Raw genomic sequence first — 22,325 nt, forward strand, 5'->3', positions numbered from 1 at the left:
TCAAATCCCCTTAGTTAAGAGCATGAGCTCAATATCCAGGATTTATGTTTGTTTCATAGAATTGTCCCACTACGTTTACCTTTTATAAAAATCTTGAAATTGCCTTCTCACTGGAAAGCCAGCCCTTCGTATCCTCACTGTCTCCAGCATCCCAGAATAATGTAGCTGGTTAAGCACCACGGCCTGGTCAAACTGGTCTGGCATCTAAAACAAATGGATTTTCAAAATTAAAATAACTTTCTTAACAATAATGGATATTAACATGGTCTCTATCAAATTTGTAATGTGAGATCTTGGGAAAATAAATGAAAAGCTATACATACAAATCAGAAAAGCATGGAGCCAAGTCAGAGCTTCCTAAGCCCAAAATACCTTACACTGGAGGTATAGTTTCTAAACACATGAACATTTCAGGGTATATAAAAATCTCTCTTCAGGATGAAACAAACTAAAAGGATAATTACACAATGCAATCTCCTTATGCAGCACTGCAACTCCTGTTTAACCCAATCAGCCATCTCTTTTCATTTCACTTGTATTTGTTAATTAGACATTGCTCTCAATAATGAAACAGTGAAAAGGACCAAGGGATTGCTAAATTAATAGCTACAAGCTTGAAAAAAAACAAACCCTTAATCTGCATTTCCTGGAGATAATCAATCCTGCTTCTGTGTCAAATGTCAGTGACACAAACATAGGGCTTGAGCCCAGTTAAAATAGCTAAGGAACAGGTTTGTGTGTGTTCTGTTTTCTTAATTTTGTAACAACAATAAACACTTCATTTCCTATTTAAGATTGATGATGAAAAGTTTGTCAGTCTCTCCCCTCTTCTGATTAGCCATAGATTTCATTACTATTATTTCATACTAGTCATGTATTGGCTACCAATTCAAAGCAGCAGACATGTCATTTTATTGTGTGTACGTGGTAGAAAACATTTATTTACCTAGCATATTCAGCCAATTCTGTTTCTTTAGCTTTATGTTTAGCTATTTTAACATCCTTTTTTATTTAGAACAGAGATGCACCAGATAAGTTACAAACCCAGTCATTTACATATTAAAGTTTAAAAATTAACAGCAGTGGTGTTTCTTATTTAGAATCCACCGCTACTTTTTTTGCCATATCTTGCTTTTTGACCAGATGCTGCAGTGGAAGAATCAAATTCTCCCCTAAATTACAACCATAAAAAAGCCACTGAAGTCAGTGTAAGGTGGCAATCCTGCAAGGCACTGAGCACTCTAACCCCAGTCCTGAAAAGTACATATGAATGTGCTTAACTACACAAGGTGAGTAATTCCATTGAGTTCAGTGGGGCTACTCACTTGCTTACGGTAAACCACTTGTTTTGCTGGTACAGGCCATCTACCTGAGTAAGCCTTGAGTGCACAGTATGGCACATATGGCTAATGGGTTATATAGGGCCTGATCCAGCTCCTACCGCAGTCAATGGACATCAGTGGGAGTGCTAAGTGACACTGGTTCAAAATGCTTTTCCCATTACTTGTCAAACAGTGAACTTTAAATGACGCTTTATTTATCACAAGTAATTTTCAGAAAACACAACCTCACAATAATTATTTTGGAACTGCACAACTTCATAATATCTTCTGTTGCTGCCAGTCACAATTAAACTAATTTATTAGTTTTATGTTCTATTTACTAGACATTTAAAACAAAGCAAAATATGTACAGAAAGGAACTTAAAAATATTAGCATATTAATTTCAACCTCTCCTCCCCCCCACAAAAAGCAATCAGCATTTAAAACAAAGATGTTAATACCAGAACAGTCTTCCTTTCATTCATTTCTCTCTCATAGCAATATTTGATCATGTTTATCTCTGTGGGCAGTAAAAAATTTCTGAACCAAACTGCTTAGTCCAAATAATTCTATAAAGTTCAGTAACACTCACCATTTTACCGACATCGCAAGTACATTTCAGCCTCCTCTTTGGCACAGAGGCCAAAATTCACATGGAAAACAACTGCCACACTGACCTTTTCCCCACACCTAAAGACACTGAACAGTAATGAACACCATTCCTGTGCTTTAAAAAGTGCTTGGTCACCATGGCAACCCCTCCCATTCTCAGGATAATTAGTGTGGTGTGGCTGCAGGATTTGATAAAGGGTTAGAGGGAGAACGGTGGGCCAGTAAGAAATTCAGCCACTAAAATTTACTTCTCTCACCACCGCACTGAGATTGGATGTCTGTAACCCAGATGCTGATTTACCTAAGGGGAGGGGCAAACGATCTATAAAAATTGCTTGTCACACCTGGTATTACTTTAATAATTTATTCCTTTTACTAGTGTAGTTACTGTTTCAAGGAATTCCACCATTATGTAAGCTACTTTCATCAATACATTTTGAATAGCCACTGCCTGCTGTGTGGTGTGTCTGCCCCATGGTGGCAGATACAAATTTCACACTACCTGGGCCTGTAGAGGCAGTGAATTTTATTGTCCTGAGGGAGAGCTGCTGGCTATTCTGCTCTCAGGAACATAAGCAGCAAATATTGCCACTGACAACACAAGAAGCTGTTTGGGGTGCTCTCAGACTGCAGTCAGGGGGGAGAAATTGCAGAGCGCCAGGAGATAAGACATTTAAGCATATCCACCATTTTACAGTTAGAAGTAAAACAACTAAAAGAAACACTAATTCCATCCTAAGCACAATACCACAACATGCAACATATACACAGAAAAGGATCATTTTATGAGTCCTAATCTTAACTATCCAGCAGACTCATTCAAAGCTTATTTAAATAAAGAAAGTACAGAAACCTTAAGATGTAATAATAAATATATCTTACACCTACTATTAATTATTAGCACTTAGGAGCCATAGTCATAGACCATGACCCCCGTGGAAGGTACTGTACACAGACCAATAACTGATGGTAGGTAGCTCACTTCCTTCTTTATCTAACAGAACTTTACAAACTATGGTCCCAAACTTGCGAACACTTATGCCTCAGATCAATGTGACTACTCATGTCCTTAAAGTTAATTGTGTGTGTTTGTGGAACTGGAGGCTAAATAGTGTATATACACTACTATTAAAATACAGCCACTTCTGAGACTGAAAATGGCAGCCAACTGTATTCTGAACTACAGAATATGCTCACTTTAGCACAGACAGAGTGTCTATTTCATGCACTGTGCTGGATCTGATTTCACTTACACTAGTCTAAGTCTGAAGTAACACCAGTAGAGTACTTCCAATTTAAATCAGTGTAATGTGAGGGCAGATTTGGCCCTGGCATCCAGTAGACTAGAGCGAGACAGAAACTCCTTTGATTGCTACTGCTTTCAAAGCAGTTTACTTTATAAACACACATGTAAAGGAGTGGATTTTGTGAAGTATTTTAAAGTGAGCAGAACCACAACTTATCTCTTCTAAAACACTGTATTGAACATACACTGTATCTTCTGATGTAAAAATTAATAACACACTAAAAATAAAACTATCTTAAAATAACACCAACGTTCTAGCAAACTCAGAAAAGCACAGAGATTCAACTGAAGGCTCTCAAAGCTCCTTTCTATAATATTCTCAACATAAAATCTAGTCAATTTCCAAAATTAGTTGAAATTGTTTCAGGTTCTGTACCAGCTCTGAATACCTATGCATTTTCCTTTCTTCCTTTTTAATAATCATGTTTCCCCCTCCTCCCCAAACAAAAGAGGGAAATGACTTAACTATCCAGGTGAAACTGTGAAAATTACTTGACAAAAAGCACTGAGCAATGCGCAAAATAAACTGAAGCAAATTTTTTTTTCCTCTCTCTTCTTTTTCGTTTATAGGAATCTTAAACGTTACTTGTAACAAGAGTATATTCAAAGTTTCCGAAGGAGGGCAATTTTATTTTTAAACTGAGTATCCCTTTATCTTGACTTATTGCCACCTATTCAATGCTGCACACTAGATCCTCTGTCAAATATTTGCTCCATCAGCACACAGTCCACGTTGGAAAAATAAATAACTCATCAGTGATCAGACTAAACTGTGCTGTGGGCTACTCTGACAGAGGATCACATGAAGCTGCACTAACACGCCAAAATGTTTTAATGGAAATACTCCATATTTACACTGGTGTAACTGTAATAGAATCTCACCTCAGCCACGTTTAGGGCAGCGAGGTAACCTTAACTTGGAATTTCCCTGGTTTTAATAGCTGCAAGTAAGAACCATTCTGCTTGATGCTATGTTTTTGTTGTTGTTCTCCTCCTTCTCCTTTTTGGAAAAGCAACTTGCAATTTATCAGTTTGTGATGTCCACAGATCTCCAATAAATTTGTGCCAGGGCTTTAATATGACCTGAAGTCCATGCAGGCACAACTCTGGCTCCTTAAGATGCTAAATGCACACTCTGATCTGTACTGAGCCTCCTGAAAGTGCAAAGCTTGTGCCTGAGATTATCATCAGTAAAAGTCCTTAGGGCAGACATTAACACCTTCATGGGTGTTTTTCATATGAATTAGTTCCTTAGTTTGTAAACTGGCTGTGGGGGGGCTAGAGTTTAGAGGGAAAAAAATACACGTAAAAAGATGCAATTTTCTTACTGTGACAATCATTGGTTAAACCTCACCTAAAATAGTAGAAGGAGTAGTTTGGATTTAGTCTGCATTTCAAAAGATAATTACAACTGCCCTGGAAACCTTGCCTTGTAAGTGTAAGGCGGTCATGGCCCTGCCAAGCGAAACAGTCAGACTGATTTTGGCTAGGTAGAAAGAACTTCACAGCTCAGAGACGTTATAAAAAATAAATAGTTCCTCATTTCTAGATTGCCTAAGAAAAGTCAGGAAGAACTATCTCAGGCAAAGAAGAAACACATGGAATAGGCTGACAAGTCCACTGAAACAAATAGTATAAATGAGTTTAAGAAACAGCCAGATATATAGAGAGAGAGCAAAGGATTTAACTGAAGGGACGTGGCAAGATACATTTAAAAATGAGAAGTCTTTCCCTGTTTGTAAACACTTTACATCCAAAGCCAGGATATCTTGGCAATATTGTATCTTGAGGGAGACACACTTGATTAAAAGAGCTCATTTGTTCCTTGTTTGTTTTATAGTGAATTTTGTACTAATGCATAAGTCTAAAGCTTATTGATTTCTATTCAAAGACAAATTAATTTGGCTCCCTGCAGGGATTTATTACACCAGGTCTTTGCAGTTGGGTCACTGTGCTCTTCCAAAATGCATGCTTGTTTTTAGGGCTGTCAAGAAATAAAAAAAATTAATCGCGAATAATCGCACTGTTAAATAATAACAGAATAGCATTTATTTAAATATTTTTGGATATTTTCTACATTTTCAAATATATTGATTTCAATTACAACACACAATACAATGTGTACCGTGCTCACTTTATATTTATTTTTTATTACAAATATTTGCTTTGTAAAAAAAAAATTATATTTTTCAGTTCACCTAATACAAGGACTGTAGTGCAATCTCTTTATCATGAAGATTGAACTTAAAAATGTAGAATTATATACAAAAAATAACTGCATTCAAAAATAAAACAAGGTAAAACTTTAGAGCCTATAAGTCCACTCAGTTCTACTTCTTGTTCAGCCAATTGCTAAAAGAAAGAAGTTTGTTTCCATTTACGGAAGATAATGCTGCTGGCTTCTTATTTACAATGTCATCTAAAAGTGAGAACTTTTGTTGCCGACATTGCAAGGTGCCAGACATGCTAAACTTTTGTATGCCCTTTCATGCTTCAGCCACCGTTCCAGAGGACATGCTTCCATGCTGATGGTACTCTTTAAAAAAATAATAATTTGTTAATTAAATTTTGACTGAACTCTTTTGGGGAGAATTCTGTCTCCTGCTCTATTTTACCAATATTCTGCCATATATTTCATGTTATAGCAGTCTCGGATGATGACCCAGCACATATTGTTCATTTTAAGATCACTTTCACTACAGATTTGACAAAATGCAAAGAAGGTATCAATGTGAAATTTCTAAAGATAGCTACAGCACTCAACCCAAGGTTTAAGAATCTGAAGTGCTTTCCAAAATCTGAGAGGGACTAAGCGTGGCGCATGCTTTCAGAAGTCTTAAAAGAGCAACACTCCAATGTGGAAACTACAGAACCTGAACCACCAAAAAAAAAAAAAAAATCAACTTTCTGCTTGTGGCATCTGACTCAGATGATGAAAGTGAACATGCGTCGGTCTGCACTGCTTTGGATCATTATCAAGCACAACCCGTCATCAGCATGGACGCATGTCCTCTAGAATGGTAGTTGAAGCTTGAAAGGACATATGATCTTTAGCGCATGTGGCACATAAATATCTTGTGACGCTGGCTACAACAGTGCCATGGGAATGTCTGTTCTCACTTTCAGGTGACACTGTAAACAAGAAGAGGCCGCATTATCTCCTGCAAATTGTAACCAACCTTGTTTCTCTTTGCGATTGGCTGAACAAGAAGTAGGACTGATTGGACTTGTCAGCTCTAAAATTTTACATTGTTTTATTTCTGAATGCAGTTATGTAACAAAAAACTACATTTGTAAGTTGCACTTTCACAATAAAGAGATTGAATTATGGTACTTGTATGAGGTGAACTGAAAAATACTATTTCTTTTGTTTATCATTTTCAGTGCAAATATCTGTAATAAATAAAAATAATATAAAGTGAGTACTGTACACTTTGTATTCTGTGTTGTAACTGAAATCAATATATTTGAAAATGTAGAAAAACATCCAAAAATATTGAATACATTTTGATTGGTATTCTATTGTTTAACAGTGCAATTAAAACTGATTAATCACAATTAATTTTTTTTATTAATTGCATGAGTTAATTGCGATTAATCCACAGTCTTACTTGTTTTTTCTATATGAATTTGATGAGTGGGAGCACATTTAATTCCACATATGTAATCCAGCCAGGGTGATATTTTTCTTACAAAAATATCTCTGTCAGCATTATCATCTGTCTGCCCATCTTCCCCATCTTACATTGGTCTTGTCTATTTAAGCTGTAAATTCCTTGGGGGCAGGGACTGTTTGTGTATTTATGCACAGTGGGGCTCCAATCTCAGTCAGGACAGAGAATGCCAGGCAGATAAATCCTTCTTCCAGGCTGAAGGGCTACTCTGGGGAAGTTACTCCAGCCCCATGTGGCCCCTGAAAAGACTGGAAGGCCAAATGCCTTCCCCTCCCTCAGACCACCTGTGTTCCTTTAGAAACCTGCTCTGCCCCACCTCATCCTTCTGTACAGTAGAACCACATTGTTTTAAAGTTTTTGCCCCCAAAGGTTAAATTACCAGGGCAAGTCACAGAGGTGTAAGCCTTGTTTTGTACTGGTGCAGCACTTCTATGTTAGGGGTTTGCACTAGTCTAGCTACATTGCTCCAAATCTCCCTCAGGTACACAGGCCACAAGGGGTGGAATCTAAGCATTCTTTTCAGTTTCTATGGCACTGCAATGTCCACAGAGTTAATTCTCAATGCACATGAGAATAAAAGGTGAATGTTTTATAAGGTAAGAGAGTAAATAAATTTAGACAGTGTCTTAGGTGGCATGGAGGGCTCAATCCTATTTACAGCTGAGCAAATCCAGCAAGGTGTGGAGTGTCTCACCTCACCAACTTAAAGAAAACACACTTTGAAGGCAACTTAAAAAAACCCCAAAGAGTATGTAGAAGTGTCTGGTCCCTCCAGCATGCAGCCAGCAGCAACTCCTGAGTGCTCTGAAAAGAACTGCTGCAAAAGTGACGGTTCGCTGGCTTTGGAAGATGTTCTTTCTCTATTCCAGTGAACATGAGAGAGAGAAAATAAACTCCATCGACACAGAACAGGATAACAAATGCTAGAAATTCACATGCCGCCACTACTAGACTACAATATTAGGCAAGGAAATATTTGGATAGGTAAGAAACAATGAAGAGGATCTCCTTGAGTGAGTGAGCATGTAAATACATGTGTGTGCATATATTTCTCCCTGATCCATCCCCTCCCCCACAAAAAAAGCTCTAACAAAAATTGGAGAGATAGTAACACTGATGGTGATTAATTGCTAAGATTAAGGCGACAATACAGAGAGAGGGTGTGTGACTATTAAATTGACAGTTACACACATCTAGCAGTGCCAAGTGAGGATTTGAGAAATGGATACTCAGATTAAACATTCTGTACCAAATTCCAGGCAAGATTTCATCGCTAATTTGATAACAATCTCTTAGCTCTTTTGTATCATCTGTACAACAAACACGATAGCACCACATTGGCCAATTACAAAGAATATCTAATGATTTCTAACTGTATATGCAATTAGCTATCTTCTATTTAATTCCAGTTATTGCATGCTACAGTATGACTTCTCTAGTTTGTTCAGCTTGAATATTTCGGACTGACGAGGGACAACAGAATTTTGGTGATTACCATGCCAAAGAGTACAGTACCATACTGTACCCTTATGCTTAAAATAATGCTGTAGGAATGCTGCAACTTTACCTATTCTTCTTCACGAGAATAGTTATTAAATAAGGAAACACCACAAATGACAATGGCATTTATATAAGGCTTTTCATTCAAACTGCTTTACAAACGTTTACTGACTGCATGTTTCTCTCTCCCTCACACACACATTGCTATCTCTAAGACACATGAAATGCTGCACTGTTAAACAGTTGCTGTAGCTATTGAGCAGTTTTATTACCATTACATTTGTATTGCAGTAGCACCCAGAGGTCTCAACCAGGCCAAGGCTCCATAGTGCTAAATATTGCACACACATACAGTAGTGACAGTGCCTGCCCCCCAGAGTTTATAATAGTTTTTATGGCAAAGATGTGATTTAGAAGTGGCTTTACAAATTTGAGGGGGGGAGGGGGAGACAGGATCCTTCTAAATGGCTCTAATCCCATACTATTGTCAATAATGACCAATCAATTCACAGAATTTTAGGCTTTCCCCTTGGCTATTATTTAAAATTCAGTGTAATTAAGATAGTAGTACCGAAGTGTTACATTTCAGGGCAATTATCACTTTGGCTACGTCCTCACTACCCACCTACCCACGGTATCGGCGGGTAGCAATCGATTTCTCTGGGATCGATATATCGCGTCTCATCTAGAAGCGATATATCGATCCCCGAACACACTCCTGTCAACTCTGAAACTCCACCAATGCGAACGGCGGTAGTGGAGTCAACAGGGGGAGCCGCAAACATCAATCCCGCGCCGTGAGGACGGTAGGTAAATCGATCTAAGATACTTCGACTTCAGCTACGTTATTCACATAGCTGAAGTTGCGTATCTTAGATCGATCCCCTCCCCTAGTGTAGACCAGCCCTTTCTTGGGCCAAATTCTACCCTCAATTATAATGGGGTCCACAGAGATACAAGGGCAGAATTTGGCCAGCTGTGCCTTCAGCCTGGTGACGAATACATCCCAAGCCATGCTGTCTCCTAAACATGTTCAGCCCCCATTACTTCTTAGGCCTACATGCTTACAACGAAGTATTTACTTAAGTGTTTTGCTGAATTGGGGCCTTACTGCTTGAATATGTTATTTCAAAGAGCCGACTGAAATCAACAGAGAGATTCACAGGGGTTCATCGCAAAACAGAGACTGAGTCTCCACCCACATGAGACACACGCAATTAAGAGCATCTGAAGAAAGGGGATTTGAGATTTGGAGCAGCCTTGACTGATACAGTCCTGGTAAAACTGACAGAAGGTGCAGCTTACAATGCAGACCCCAGCTGGAAATCTTCATAGACCCTCCTCTCCACCTGTGAATAATCTGTTGCCATTTTATCTAAAGTCATCCTAATTAAAGGCTCCAATCCCTGCAGGCTAAACCTCAATCTGGCCACTCTTTCTCGCCACATTGTAATCGGTCAGCAGTTCTCCTCTGAAAAAAAATCAAGCAAGCTGTTAGTTACAGACTTACCATGAAAAAGCATGCTGTGAAATACTAATTAAAAGACAGCTGTCCTTCCCTAGCAACACCCTGTTAAGATGACCAGAATCAAGGTCATCACTGTTCATGACAATGGTCAAGAGAACTATGTCTGCAACATACACTACTCCACTTATAGAATAATGGCTGCTGTTAAAACTAGCAGATGCACACTTCCTGCGGCTGCATACAAACTAGTCTCACAGAGTGAAATACGGATCCTGTAGAAACCTATGGCACAACTCCCACTGACTTAAATGGGGCCAAGGTTTCACCCATAAACTTTAATTTTCAATGGCAGTCCCATCCACATTCGATTTTTTAAATCAAGGCATATGGATTCATTTTCAGCAGTTTACAATTGGTATATATTAAGACATTTTCTTTAAAAATCCACATCTACATTTAAAAAACAAAACAAAACAACATTGAAATATGGTGGTTGTAACATGGTTCACTCTTGCCTGTGTGGCACAGAAATAAAAACATGTTACAAAATCATATTTTTTACTACTGATTAATACCTGGGATGGATCATGGATCTGATAGAACATGATCTGTTCAATCTACACCACCAAGCACAGTCAATGTTATAACAGAGTCTGATCCCACAAACATTTTATTAGCCAGCGTAGTACTTACTACTACTCAGCGGTCTTTAAAATGTGAAACTGTCCATGTGGCTAGTCCTCACTCAGGTGCTAATATGTGTCTCTTTTGCCACTATGGCAACAGCAGCATATCCTGAACACAATGGCACAAACAGTGATGGGCTTGATTGTCAGAATCCTTACTAAGGGGAGGACGGGGAATGAGGCCCCCTTGCTCAGACTGTGACTCCAGACATGGGGAGGAGTCATGGGACTGCTTGCCTAATATTCCGTACAGTGAGCAAGTGGGCACGGAGGAGAAAGAAAAGGGATGGGAAGTGGGTGGAGTCCTGGCTCCACACTTCCTTCTCACCAGCCAGAGTAGCTGGATGTCTGTAAGTGGGCAATGCACTGCTCCACACAAAAAAGTAAACTCCCTCCCCAGAGCCAGGAGAATGCATGGGAGGAACCGTTACTGTAAGTCACAATTTATTGTCTAAACAAAGAAGAGGCGTACTTGTGGCACCTTAGAGACTAACAAATTTATTTGACCATAAGCTCCCATCTTTTCATGTTCTCTGTATGTATGTATATATCTCTCCTCACTATATGTTCCATTCTATGCATCCGATGAAGTGGGCTGTAGCCCACAAAATCTTATGCTCAAATAAATTTGTTAGTCTCTAAGGTGCCACAAGTACTCCTGTTCTTTGTGCGGATATAGACTAACACGGCTGCTACTCTGAAACCAATTTATTCTCTGGTCTGCTCCTGGAGCATTGCAGCAACATGCTGCCCCTTGCTTAGGGCAGATTATAAAGTTACTATCTAGCTCTTTTAGATTGCAAGCCTGAATGCTATCAGTGATTTGATGGGCTTCCATTCTGAAGCGTTATCTTGCAGAGGCTGCTCAGCATTCTTCATTATTCACAAAGCAAAGAGGTTAAATTACCATATTTGGCACTGGTGCAACTGCCACTGAATAGTGTGTCCAATTCTGGTGTCCATAACTCAAGAAGGATGTTGATAAATAGGAGAGGGTTCGGAGAAGAGCCACGAGAATGATTAAAGGATTAGAAAACATGCCGGATAGTGATAGATTCACGGAGCAAATCTATCTAAGCTTATCACAGAATTTTAGACTTTCCCCTTGGCTATTATTTAAAACTCAATGTAATTACGATAGTAGCACTGAAGTGTTACATTTCAGGGCAATTATCGCTTTCTTGGGTTGAAATGGCGATGGTAAGGGGTGATGTGATTACACTCTATATGTACCTTCATGGGAACAAATATTTAATAATATGCTCTTTGATCTAACAGAGAAAGGTATAAAATGATCCAATGGCTGGAAGCTGATACAAGACAAATTAAAACTAAAATTAAGGTGTAAATTTTTAACAGTGAGGGTAATTAACCCTTGGAACAATTTACCAAGAGTTGTGGTGGATTCTCTATCACTGGTAATTTTTAAAATCAAGATTGCATTTTTTTTCCTTCTCTAAAAAGATATGCTCAAGTTCAAACAGGAATTAATTCAGGGTAATCCTATGAGCTGTAGCTCTACAGGAGATCAGACTAGCTGATCACAGTGTTCCCTTTCTAGCTTTAGGATCTATAAAAAACTACAACTTTTACTTATTTAAAGGGAACTTAGTTCTGTGCTTATTTGACCTTAGGTGTTGGATAGACAGCCACAAAGACTGAATTTCTTAATTTATCCACAGAACATGTAGAGGACGGGCACTAGCAAAGTGTGTACTGTGCCACCAATGTGCCTCAATCCTGACTCTCATCCCCAACCTGGGCGAACAGTCTCTGCGGTAAACACATCCCTTCTCTATGCCCATGTTTGACAATGCTAGGAAGGGTGCCAACTGTGATATGGACACCTACCCACTAGGATGCAGACAGAGAGCATCAACTGGCTTCACTTAAACCATTTCACAGCCATCAGATGATGAAAACACAGCACTGCCACCCCAAATGTTAAAATTCAATCAATCAATCAATCATGAGTTAGGCCTCAGAAAATCGTGAGATTGGCTTAAAAACCACAAGATTTAAGAACAATAAAGATACCGTTCTTTTTAATTGTTTCTGGATTTTTGAGACTTTAGGGTGTACCAAGGTCCCATTTTCATGCTCTTCTCCCAATCGTAAGGGCTAGAAAGTGCCTTTTCAAATAATGAAAACCTGAGATTCTCATATATTCTCAGGATGCCAGCAGCTGGGGATTTTAGAAAAACATAAATTAGTTCATGACTCATGATAAAATTGTGGGTGTTGGTAGCACTAAAAACGTAATATTTGATCACTGTTCTTTTTCTTTAACTAGGAAATGAATTACTTCTCTTTCTCTGATATAATTAGTTCCCACACAGAGTTTATTTCAATATCATATTCATAGATCAGGAAAAAAATCTCTGCAACAAGCCAACTGTAATAAGTAGGCTTGTTTCTCAGTGTTTTCTCAAGCAGGTTAATGTTTTAGTAATTCTTACTCTGGAGGAAGAAAATGACAATTTAAAAAATGTTGCCTCCTAGGAGCCTTTCTTTTTGCTTCTTCATGTATTAAGGTAGTGGTCTGAAAGTCATAAAGGGAAATTAGCCAAGCTTAGATCACAGCTAATATTTGATATGTGTAAGTTAGAGCACTACAAAATATTCCACTGACCAGCTTTGTGTTGCTAGGAAACCAAGGGTCAGGCAGCATTCAAAGGTCAGATTATTCCCATCCCCTGGTAAATTCATAGGGTTTATTCATTCCAAATTCCTGACTCCGTGGGTGCTGGCTGCAAAGACTCTCTGACCTGACACTCATAGAGACTAGTTGTGATTCAGATCTGAGTCCCATGACACCAGCCTCCCTGAACTCTGATGGTGGCTGAATGCTTCAGTTTCCCCTTGCCTGGAGATTCAAGTAATGCTGCCTGCTTGCCTTAATATGGAACTGAGGGCCCAATTTACACTCAAGGTGTCCAGTCAATTTATAGTCAGGGAGTCCAATGGTGTCATTATGAGGGCTCCCAGAGAGTGACTGCCAGCTATCTTTAAGATAACCAATTGTGACCAGCCTGATAGGATCTATTACATATTTTAAATGGCCTCTCTAGCTCCAAGCTTAGAAACTCAACTTATGAAAAACTGCACTGACCTTTTATATCAGCACTGAAATGTTTCATTTTGCCACCTCACTAACTACAAAAGATTCATGCCATGCTCTTGGAACATGATCCAGCTTTATCCGATATATTCAACATATTAGCTACTCTATTGTGTAAAAACCTTCCAACTAATTTCCTCTCGGGCCTAAACAGTATTTTTCTGTAGCTGGTGACTCTGAGGTCACATATTTAAAGACAATCTCAGCTGGTCTTCTTGCATCTCTCTTTGCTGTTCTCTTCAGAATTTACTCTCACACACTGGTCTTGTTTTCCTACTTGTTTTTATATTAGAAATTCAGGTCTTGTCTAGAAGACTGTGCAGGTAACTGGATAGCAACTAGAATAAGGAGATTCAAGTGAACCTGACCAATTGAAAAGGGGAGTGATTTCAGTTAGAATGTTTAAGAACAGTGTGGTAATTGTTTGCTTTCATTAACACCTACTTTACTGACATGCCTGACACACAGTTTGGAGAACAGATTTTGTTCCAGACTCAACATATCCTGCCTTGTTAGCAGCTGAAAAATCTCCCATTACACTTCTCTGGTGCTCCAGTGAGACCTCCATCAAAAATAAGACTTGATATTTCTAAGGTAAAAACACACCAGGCAAATAACAAACAAACAAACAAACAAACAAACAAACAAACAAACAAACAAACAAACAAACAAACAAACAAACAAACAAACAAACAAAGCTGTCCCTTCCTCAACCCAACCCTCCCCTAAAAACAGCAACAAATCTTTCATGATTTATTTATACCTCGGGTAACCATACAAAATGGCACACACTCTTCCCCCCCCCATCCCTTCTTTGCCGGTAACCCTTATTGATACGATTTCTAAAGCAACAGTAACTTAACTTCATCTGCCCAGTGGATTGTGGTATTCACAATTTGACACATATGATCAACTTAGAGTGGTAACCATGTACCACAATAATTACCACAATACAGCATCTGTGATACCAGTGGAATTTCTTATTGTAATGTAGGAAAGTAATGTGATCTCAGATACTGCAGCAGGATAACTGTTGGTAAATGCTGACCTTTTAATGGAAACTGCTAAATATTACCAGATAATTCTCTAGACAAAACTGCATAGATTACTTGTCTGTCCAGATTCCTAGTCTGTTCTCAGGGCAGAGATAAGCACACAGGAAGACAACTCCTCATTATTAGCCTGATGCAATGCTCCCAGAAGTCAACGGAAAGACACCCATTGACTTCAAAAAGCATTGGATCAGGCCCTAAATTACTTAAAATTTCCTATGTAGGGCCAAATTCTCTGTGGCATAAAATTGGCAAAACTGCTCACATCAATGGAGCTCTGACAACTGACTCCTGCAGAGTTTGTGACCCATAGTCCTTTTGATCTTGACTTATCTTAACACTGAGTCCTTCTTAGTTGTATGAAGGTATATACCTACTCCCTTAAATAATTTGTTTTAAAAGACAAACCTGTGAGCCCAGATTTTGCGCTTACTTACGTTTTGCAATCTTACTGCAGTGTGACAAATCAGAATTTGGCTCCTTGTTCTTTCTAAGTAGATTGCTCTGTGATAAAGGTCATGGGACCTACAGTACAATTCAGTATTAGACTCTTCATTTTATCATTAGCCATCTATGTGCATTTTGATTACTGACATACTGAAATGTCTTGGGGCTGGATGGCAATTTGGACCATATATCAGTGGAGTGAGGGATAGGAAAAACCTGTCTTGCATCTCTACACAGACTACCTGGATCTTGGATGTGGAGTGCAAGAGTAAGCAGGACTACATGCCTTCCCACTCTCTCCTCACAGCAGGTGGCACGTTGGCTTTACCCACTTTACTCACTTGCCAGCACAGCTGAGCAAGTGCCGGGTGGTTAAATGCTTGAACGCAGGATTAATTTTGAAGCATGTGCTTAAGCCCCACTGAAGTCAGTGACACTTATGCATGTGCTTAAGTATGTTGCTGAATTGGGACCTTACTGATAGTATAAGACAGCAGCAAATTACTATCTACTAGAAGAAAGGAGGTAATTTTCACTTCCTAAATTACAATTCTTCCCCAGGGGAAATTCCTTGGGTGGTGGCACCCCCCTTAATAGGTTTCCCTGTGATAAAATTTAGCCCTTGGTTGAGTCAGAATTAGAAGTTTCAAGCAAATTCTGCTTTCTACAAGAGCATATTTCTGCTTGCTAAAGGGAATTATGGTCTGGAATTAGCTATGTAGAGTTTCTGACATATCTGCTTTAGCACTTGTAACAAAGCCACTGTTTCTTCCTTTGAAAGACTGCTTAAAATTTATGATACTGTAGTTTTGAGCCTGGGAAGTATTTCTTTTAGCTGAAACAAGCAGAAATGATGTGGCTGGCACATTTTGCACTGGTATTCTATCCTTTCAGACTGAATCTGGGGCAGCCATTCATTGGAGAAAGCTGATACCACACAGGATTTGGCAATTATCAGTGACTCTCTGAAAGCGAAGGCGTTCCTTCAATCTGTAAATTCTCTCTCCATTTTACTACAGAAAGTTGTAGGTACTGAGATTTCCAAATGACAGTCAAACGTATTAAAAAGTAATTATTTGCTCCTTGCTTCTTAAATGTAAAATAGTTTGGTCTCCAGAGTGCACTCTCAAAAATGCCTTTAGAAATCCATTGTTTATTCACCTAATTACACTACACATATATAGCTTTTGTGGGTATTATTTGAGAGATCACTGATAATAGTACATAGAAATGAGGAATAGATAAGATGATGCTGGGCGTAATTTCGGGTAAACTTGCCCTATGGGCTAACCAAGTGAAGCACAGTGGGATATAATATGCAAAGGTGTATTTGACAATCCATGGGTATAATAAACGTATAGGAATTTCTTGGTGCCCTGAGTCATTCCCATAGGGAGAAGTTTCACTTGGCTTGCATGCAACAAAACCCGTAACTTCACAGCACCAAAGACAAGAATAAAACATTTATTACATCATTGGACTGGATGACAAAATTCAGGTGGCTGACATAGCCATGTGACCCTAAAGAGTTCTGCATTATTACTTTCTTATCCAGTCAGTACTTCCTGGTGCCAAAATCTGCTGAACTGATATATAAAGCTATAACCTGAAAGAGATGCCTTAGCGTAGATGAACTCAAACATACACCGCTACCTTGATATAATGCAACCCGCTATAAAGTGAATTAAGATATAACACAGTAAAGCAGTGCTCGGGGGGGGGGGGGTGCGCACTCTGGTGGATCAAAGCAAGTTCGATATAACACGGTTTCACCTATAACGTGGTAAGATTTTTTTTACTCCCAAGAACAGCGTTATATCGAGGTAGAGGTGTATTTTGGGCAAAAAGTATTCTGCCAGATTTTGATCAGTCACATAGGTACAACTCTACTGTCTTAAAGAGAAAAACTGGGGATTTACACCTAGTAAATTCTGTTTGATATAACAGGAATCAGAATCTGGCCCATTGCGTCTCAAATATTCAATCTTTAAAGTAGCATAGTGTTGGAAGACATTTTCATGCTTTTTAGGCTTGTAAATAAATCACTCTGCAGAAATTTTAGAGAAATGGAAACAGACAGTATAAAAGTAACAAAAACATGCTTTAAGACACTCCCGGAGATACTAAGTAGTATTTCCAAAGATATTCTTGAGTTAGACTACGTTATTAGATGAATGTAAAATAACTGAAGTGTTGCCGACCCTTGTGATTTTATTACAGTAATTGGTGTGCTTCTTAAAGTCCTAGCTTGCTTATGGAATCCTGTGATTATGAGAGAAATTCAGCTTCCAGTATGAAAAGGAGAAAGAAATACAAGTTTCTAGGCTCATGGTTAAGGAGAAAAAGCTTTAAAATATGACCGAAGTGCACCATAAAGTCTCAAAAATGAAGACAGATATAGACAGAAACCAAAATAGATTTTTTTGCGGAAAAAAACCAAAAAACCTCCTGATTTTTACACCAAACACATGTTGTTGAGGGCCTGACTCATGATTTTTAAGCACCTAGGCTTGGCGATAGTGTAATTATTAGATAAATGCTGTGTGACCTAGCTGTATAGGGAAAAAAATCTAAATTATCATTCTTATAATTATTTATTTTGCTTCTCTTGTTGCAAGGTGGCCAGGTGCAAGGCTCTTAACTATAAATTTATGACAAAGCAAATGCAAAATGCAAAACTATATATATATATATATATATATATACACACACATATATACACATATATACATATAAAACCCCCCAAATATCTAGTCATATGTTACTAACCACTTCTAGCAAAAGAAATATTCTAAACATTTATGATGCTCTACCTAACAATACACCATGTAGCATTTTATATTATCAAAACACTGTTCAAGCATTGACAAATTTTCATGACACCTCAGTGAGGCAGATAACCAAGTATAACTACCACTCTTTACAGATGAGGGAAAACAGGCGCAACTCCTTGCCCAGACCATATGGAATGTCAGTGGTAGAACAAGCATTACAAGTTAGAAGTCTCCTGCTTCCCAGCTTCATAGGCTGTTCATCACACCAGATTTGTAATGGGAATTTAAGCTTGCCCCTATTGAAGACCATGGTAAAACTCCTACTGAGTTCAATGGTACAAGATCAAGCCCATATACTTTAAAATCAGGTTAGAAAAATTTATTATCATTCTTTTCTCCTTTAAGATTTTCTTCAGGCTGAATGTACAATAATTACTTCTTGCTCTCCCATCTAAAGGGCCTGAACCTGCCAGATGCTGAGCTCCCTCATCTCCTTCTGTAGCCACAGTGAGGGTGCTCAGCACTCATTAGAATCTGACCCACAAAGCAGTACCACTTTTACACCTGTTAAAAGTTAAAAATAAACTCCACTAAAAAGGCAGGGTCAAATGTAGAGGCGTTAGAGTATCACCTCTTTGTTACTGCTCCACATTCTCTTTCATGCAAATTATTTTGCCTTTGCTCCAGTGAAGAAAGAATCGTTATTTCAACAAATGTGCCCCATCAGGTTTCTCCACTACGACTGCAAAATTCATTTAGACTTGTGGGTGCTTGTATAAAACAGACTTATGCAGCAGACAACTCATTCTACTTTAATACTTTCCATTTCACCCTCTGGCTTTCTTGTGGGCCATAATGCAATCAAAGCAAAAATACAGACGTGCTTTATATTCTAATGTACAACCAGAACAATTTGTTCCAAAACCGTTGATACTTAATGAGGTGCATATCTGCTTTTAGCTATAACTATTTAATAAACTGGATTGATAGAAGGGATATTTCTGTACAAAACACAAAGCATCAATGCAGCACCACCCTCTCTACCCTTTTACACACACGCAGCTCAATTTAAAACTATGTGCTCATTTACTTTCTGCTTCTTTTTCTTTTTTTTCCAATCAGCCCTTTCAGTCATAAAGGGAATACCCTTGCCAAAGCAGTCTGTGTGGCTATACGGCTTCCTTGGCATTAACAAATGATTAGATTAGTTATTTATAAGCTGAGTCAGCACTTACCCTCTTTAAAATAAATTGCAAGGCTAGAAACATTTCCAATATAGTCTGCAACAACAAACTCCAGTCACCTATGTGTTCTCCCTCTACAAGTCCACTAAGGCTCCAGCACACAAGACGAAAACTTTTTAAAACCTCAGCTGAAACAAACCCCCCTACCTTTGAGGCTTTCCCCCCCTTCAGTTTTTGTCCATTGTGAAAGGCTGCATCTTTAGTTGTTGCAGCAACGCAAGCACACACAGACCACTGACACACAGAACAGGGCTTTCTTCAGCTCCCTGGTATTTCAAGTCATTCATGTGATATCTTTGGCTGAGCTTGTTTAATTCATTCCTGCTGCTACTCAACAGGAAGTCACGCCTAGCAAGGGTTGGTTCAACAGTAATCACTGCAGATACTCCCTGACCAACAGTATATGAGGGCAAATCTCACCTTATGAATATCAAGAATGTAAATATGTTTCAAAGCTAAAGAATTCCTAGACCTTCAGAGAAAAACTGTGTAAAATGCAACAGGGACATAGTATAGCCAGGGACTTAGAAGCTTTAAAAGTTTTTGCTAGAATACATAATTCTGCTCTCCCGTTTTGTGCTTCTGGAGCATTAACTATAGCTATTTATCATGGGCCATGCATAGCTTCTTGGTGCCGTTACCATGACGACATGGTAAACAGGATTTGAATTTCTATCTAGAGATCTGGGGGTAAGGGGGTGTGCGTTGGAGAATAGCTTTTCAAAAGTACAATTTTTTGATCCATACACCTGCAAGAAAATGCGAACATAACTGATATAGCACACAAAGGGGAAAAAAAAGGGAAAAAACGGTGGCTTGATGTTTATAAAGGCAAACACTCCACACACATGATCTGCATGTGTGATTGCCCAAATGCATTTCACACACACAAGACAGTGATAAAATTATCAGAAGATGTAATAACCAAATATCAAAATATATTCCAATGGCTACAGTGCATTTTCAAATAGTATACAACAATAAAGCACTCTGCTACTAATAAGGCAACCCATCTTAATGAACACTGGTTCAAGAAAGCTGACTTATCCACACAATAAACTCATAGACTTTAAGGTCAGAAGGGACTGTTACGATCATCTAGTCTGACCTCCTGCACAATGCAGGCTACAGAATCTCACCCACTTCAACATCTCAAGGCAGCTATATTCAGAGGTATGGACTGAAGGACAAACTCTTGGCAGCAGAACTATTGTGGCTGCACAAGGAGGGAGCAAGCTTGTTGGGAGACTACGCAGGGGATAGGCACCACCTGGGCAGCACACATGCCACTGTATACATCATCTGGTCCTACATAATATGGACTGCAACAGTAGCTTCAGAACTGTATTGTTGCTGCTCCACAACCTTGCCTCCTCTCCTCAAAGGAGTTCTTCAGAGCCCAGCCCCGTTACTCGAGCAGTGTGTCAGGAGAAGGTACAGCTGGACACACTTCACAGGAATTGATTTTGAAACAATAAAATTCTGCAAAATTCTAGGCCTGAAAATGAAGGTAGCTGAATTCAGCAGCATATCAGCTGGACAGGATGCCACACCTAATGGTGGCTTTCCTAAGAACAATAAAGCCTTATGAGTAAGTGGGTGATTTAGAAAGAATAAGTAGTAGCCCAATTATTTGTGGCAGCAGTTGTAGCTGTTCAGAAGCCTAATCAAACCTGGCTACTAAAGCAAAGTAATTAGGGTGCAGTATTAGAGGTCAGTTTGAAACCCAGTTTAAAAATTAATATGCTACAGCCTGTAATCTACTTCATTGTGCCCATGGGGATTTCACCCAAGCTGGGTGATTTAGAACAAGATCCTGAGGTAACTAATGGGGTTTTTTGAGGATGAAGGTGATGTGACCATGCTTCTTTCTACATGTGAGAAGGCAGGCAGCACCATTCTGCACATGCAGCAGTCTGAAGAGCTGTGACTTGGGGAAGCCATAGAGAAGACAGTTACAATAGTCAAGGTAAAAAGAGATGAAGGAATGGATGAGGATTCCAGCAGAGGGGAAGCTGAGATAATGACATATGTGGGCAATGTTTCAGAGGTCGTGCTAGACAGATTTGCAGACATAGGGAATTGGGAAGAAGCAGGAAAGCTTTGGGTTAAGAATTATACCAGTGTTACGGACAGTAAAGACAAGTAGAAAGTCTGAATTAGGAAAGGAGACTGAGAAGATGGACCTGAGTTTGAGGGTGCTCCTCCTGCCCAACAAGAGACAAACTTCAGTCTTTGAGACATTCAGCATAGAAAATCAATAACCTAAATTTCCATGGATCAGTCTAAAGACAGACAGAGGGCGTTAACAGGAAGGAGTCATGCTAAAGGCATTGCATTGGAAAATATCTACAACTGTGAACATTATCAACTGAGATGGTGGTTGATGAGCTTCAAGGTACGAAGATGAAAGAGAGGAACATGGAAAAAAGAGAAAGAATGAAATTTTGGGACTCTTTAGAGCAAGGGTCTTGGTACAGAGGAGAAATCATCATCAGATACACTGCATGAGCAGTTTTGATAAGTTAGAAGTGGAATCATGACAGGAGGAACTGAGAGACACCTGAATCATCGTGGATAAAGTTCAGCAGGATGGAAGGATGCACAGTGCTCAAAGTTGCATGAAGGTCAAGAATGAGGGAGAAGGACCCTTCATTAGCAGAAAGTATTACTTAATCACACAGCATAGAGCAGTTTCCATGCTCTGCCTAGAGCAGAACTCAGACTGAAATATGTGAAAACAGATGCACTGATTGTTTAGGGGTCTCCCAAGAAAGATGAACAGGACTCTTATTCTCGCATCTACGGCGTATTTGCTGAAATGCCTTCAGACAAAAGGTTATGCAATCTGTGCGCTCACTTTAGGGAGTAGCTCTAATGAGGGCAGATTCTGCTCTGATATGTAAATGATGAGTGGTCTGCTGCATTTGGTGGATTGTTCTTGCCTGCTTCTGTAACATTTGATAAAAATCTTCTTAATCAATTACAACTTCAATAATTGTTACAAATTATCAAATCTCTTGTCCACTGTTAACAGCCTTTGATATATAGCACAGAATGTGGAGTATTGCCCTTGCACTTTTCTGCTTTTCAGATTTTGAATTTTATCTTCCATACG

The 22,325-nt window shown here is 39.0% G+C and overlaps 1 protein-coding gene across 1 annotated transcript in view; it reads right to left on the reverse strand.

The window, feature by feature from the left end:
• Nucleotides 1-22,325, reverse strand: part of MYO10 (myosin X) — a 104,624-nt gene that overhangs the window by 54,476 nt on the left and 27,823 nt on the right. Inside the window, 1 exon segment of the mRNA XM_030551744.1 lies at nt 80-204. Within this exon segment, the coding sequence (XP_030407604.1) occupies nt 80-204 (125 nt within the window).

Source organism: Gopherus evgoodei, chromosome 2 (assembly GCF_007399415.2).
Source record: "Gopherus evgoodei ecotype Sinaloan lineage chromosome 2, rGopEvg1_v1.p, whole genome shotgun sequence".
In the NCBI taxonomy this organism is placed as follows: Eukaryota; Metazoa; Chordata; order Testudines; family Testudinidae; genus Gopherus; species Gopherus evgoodei.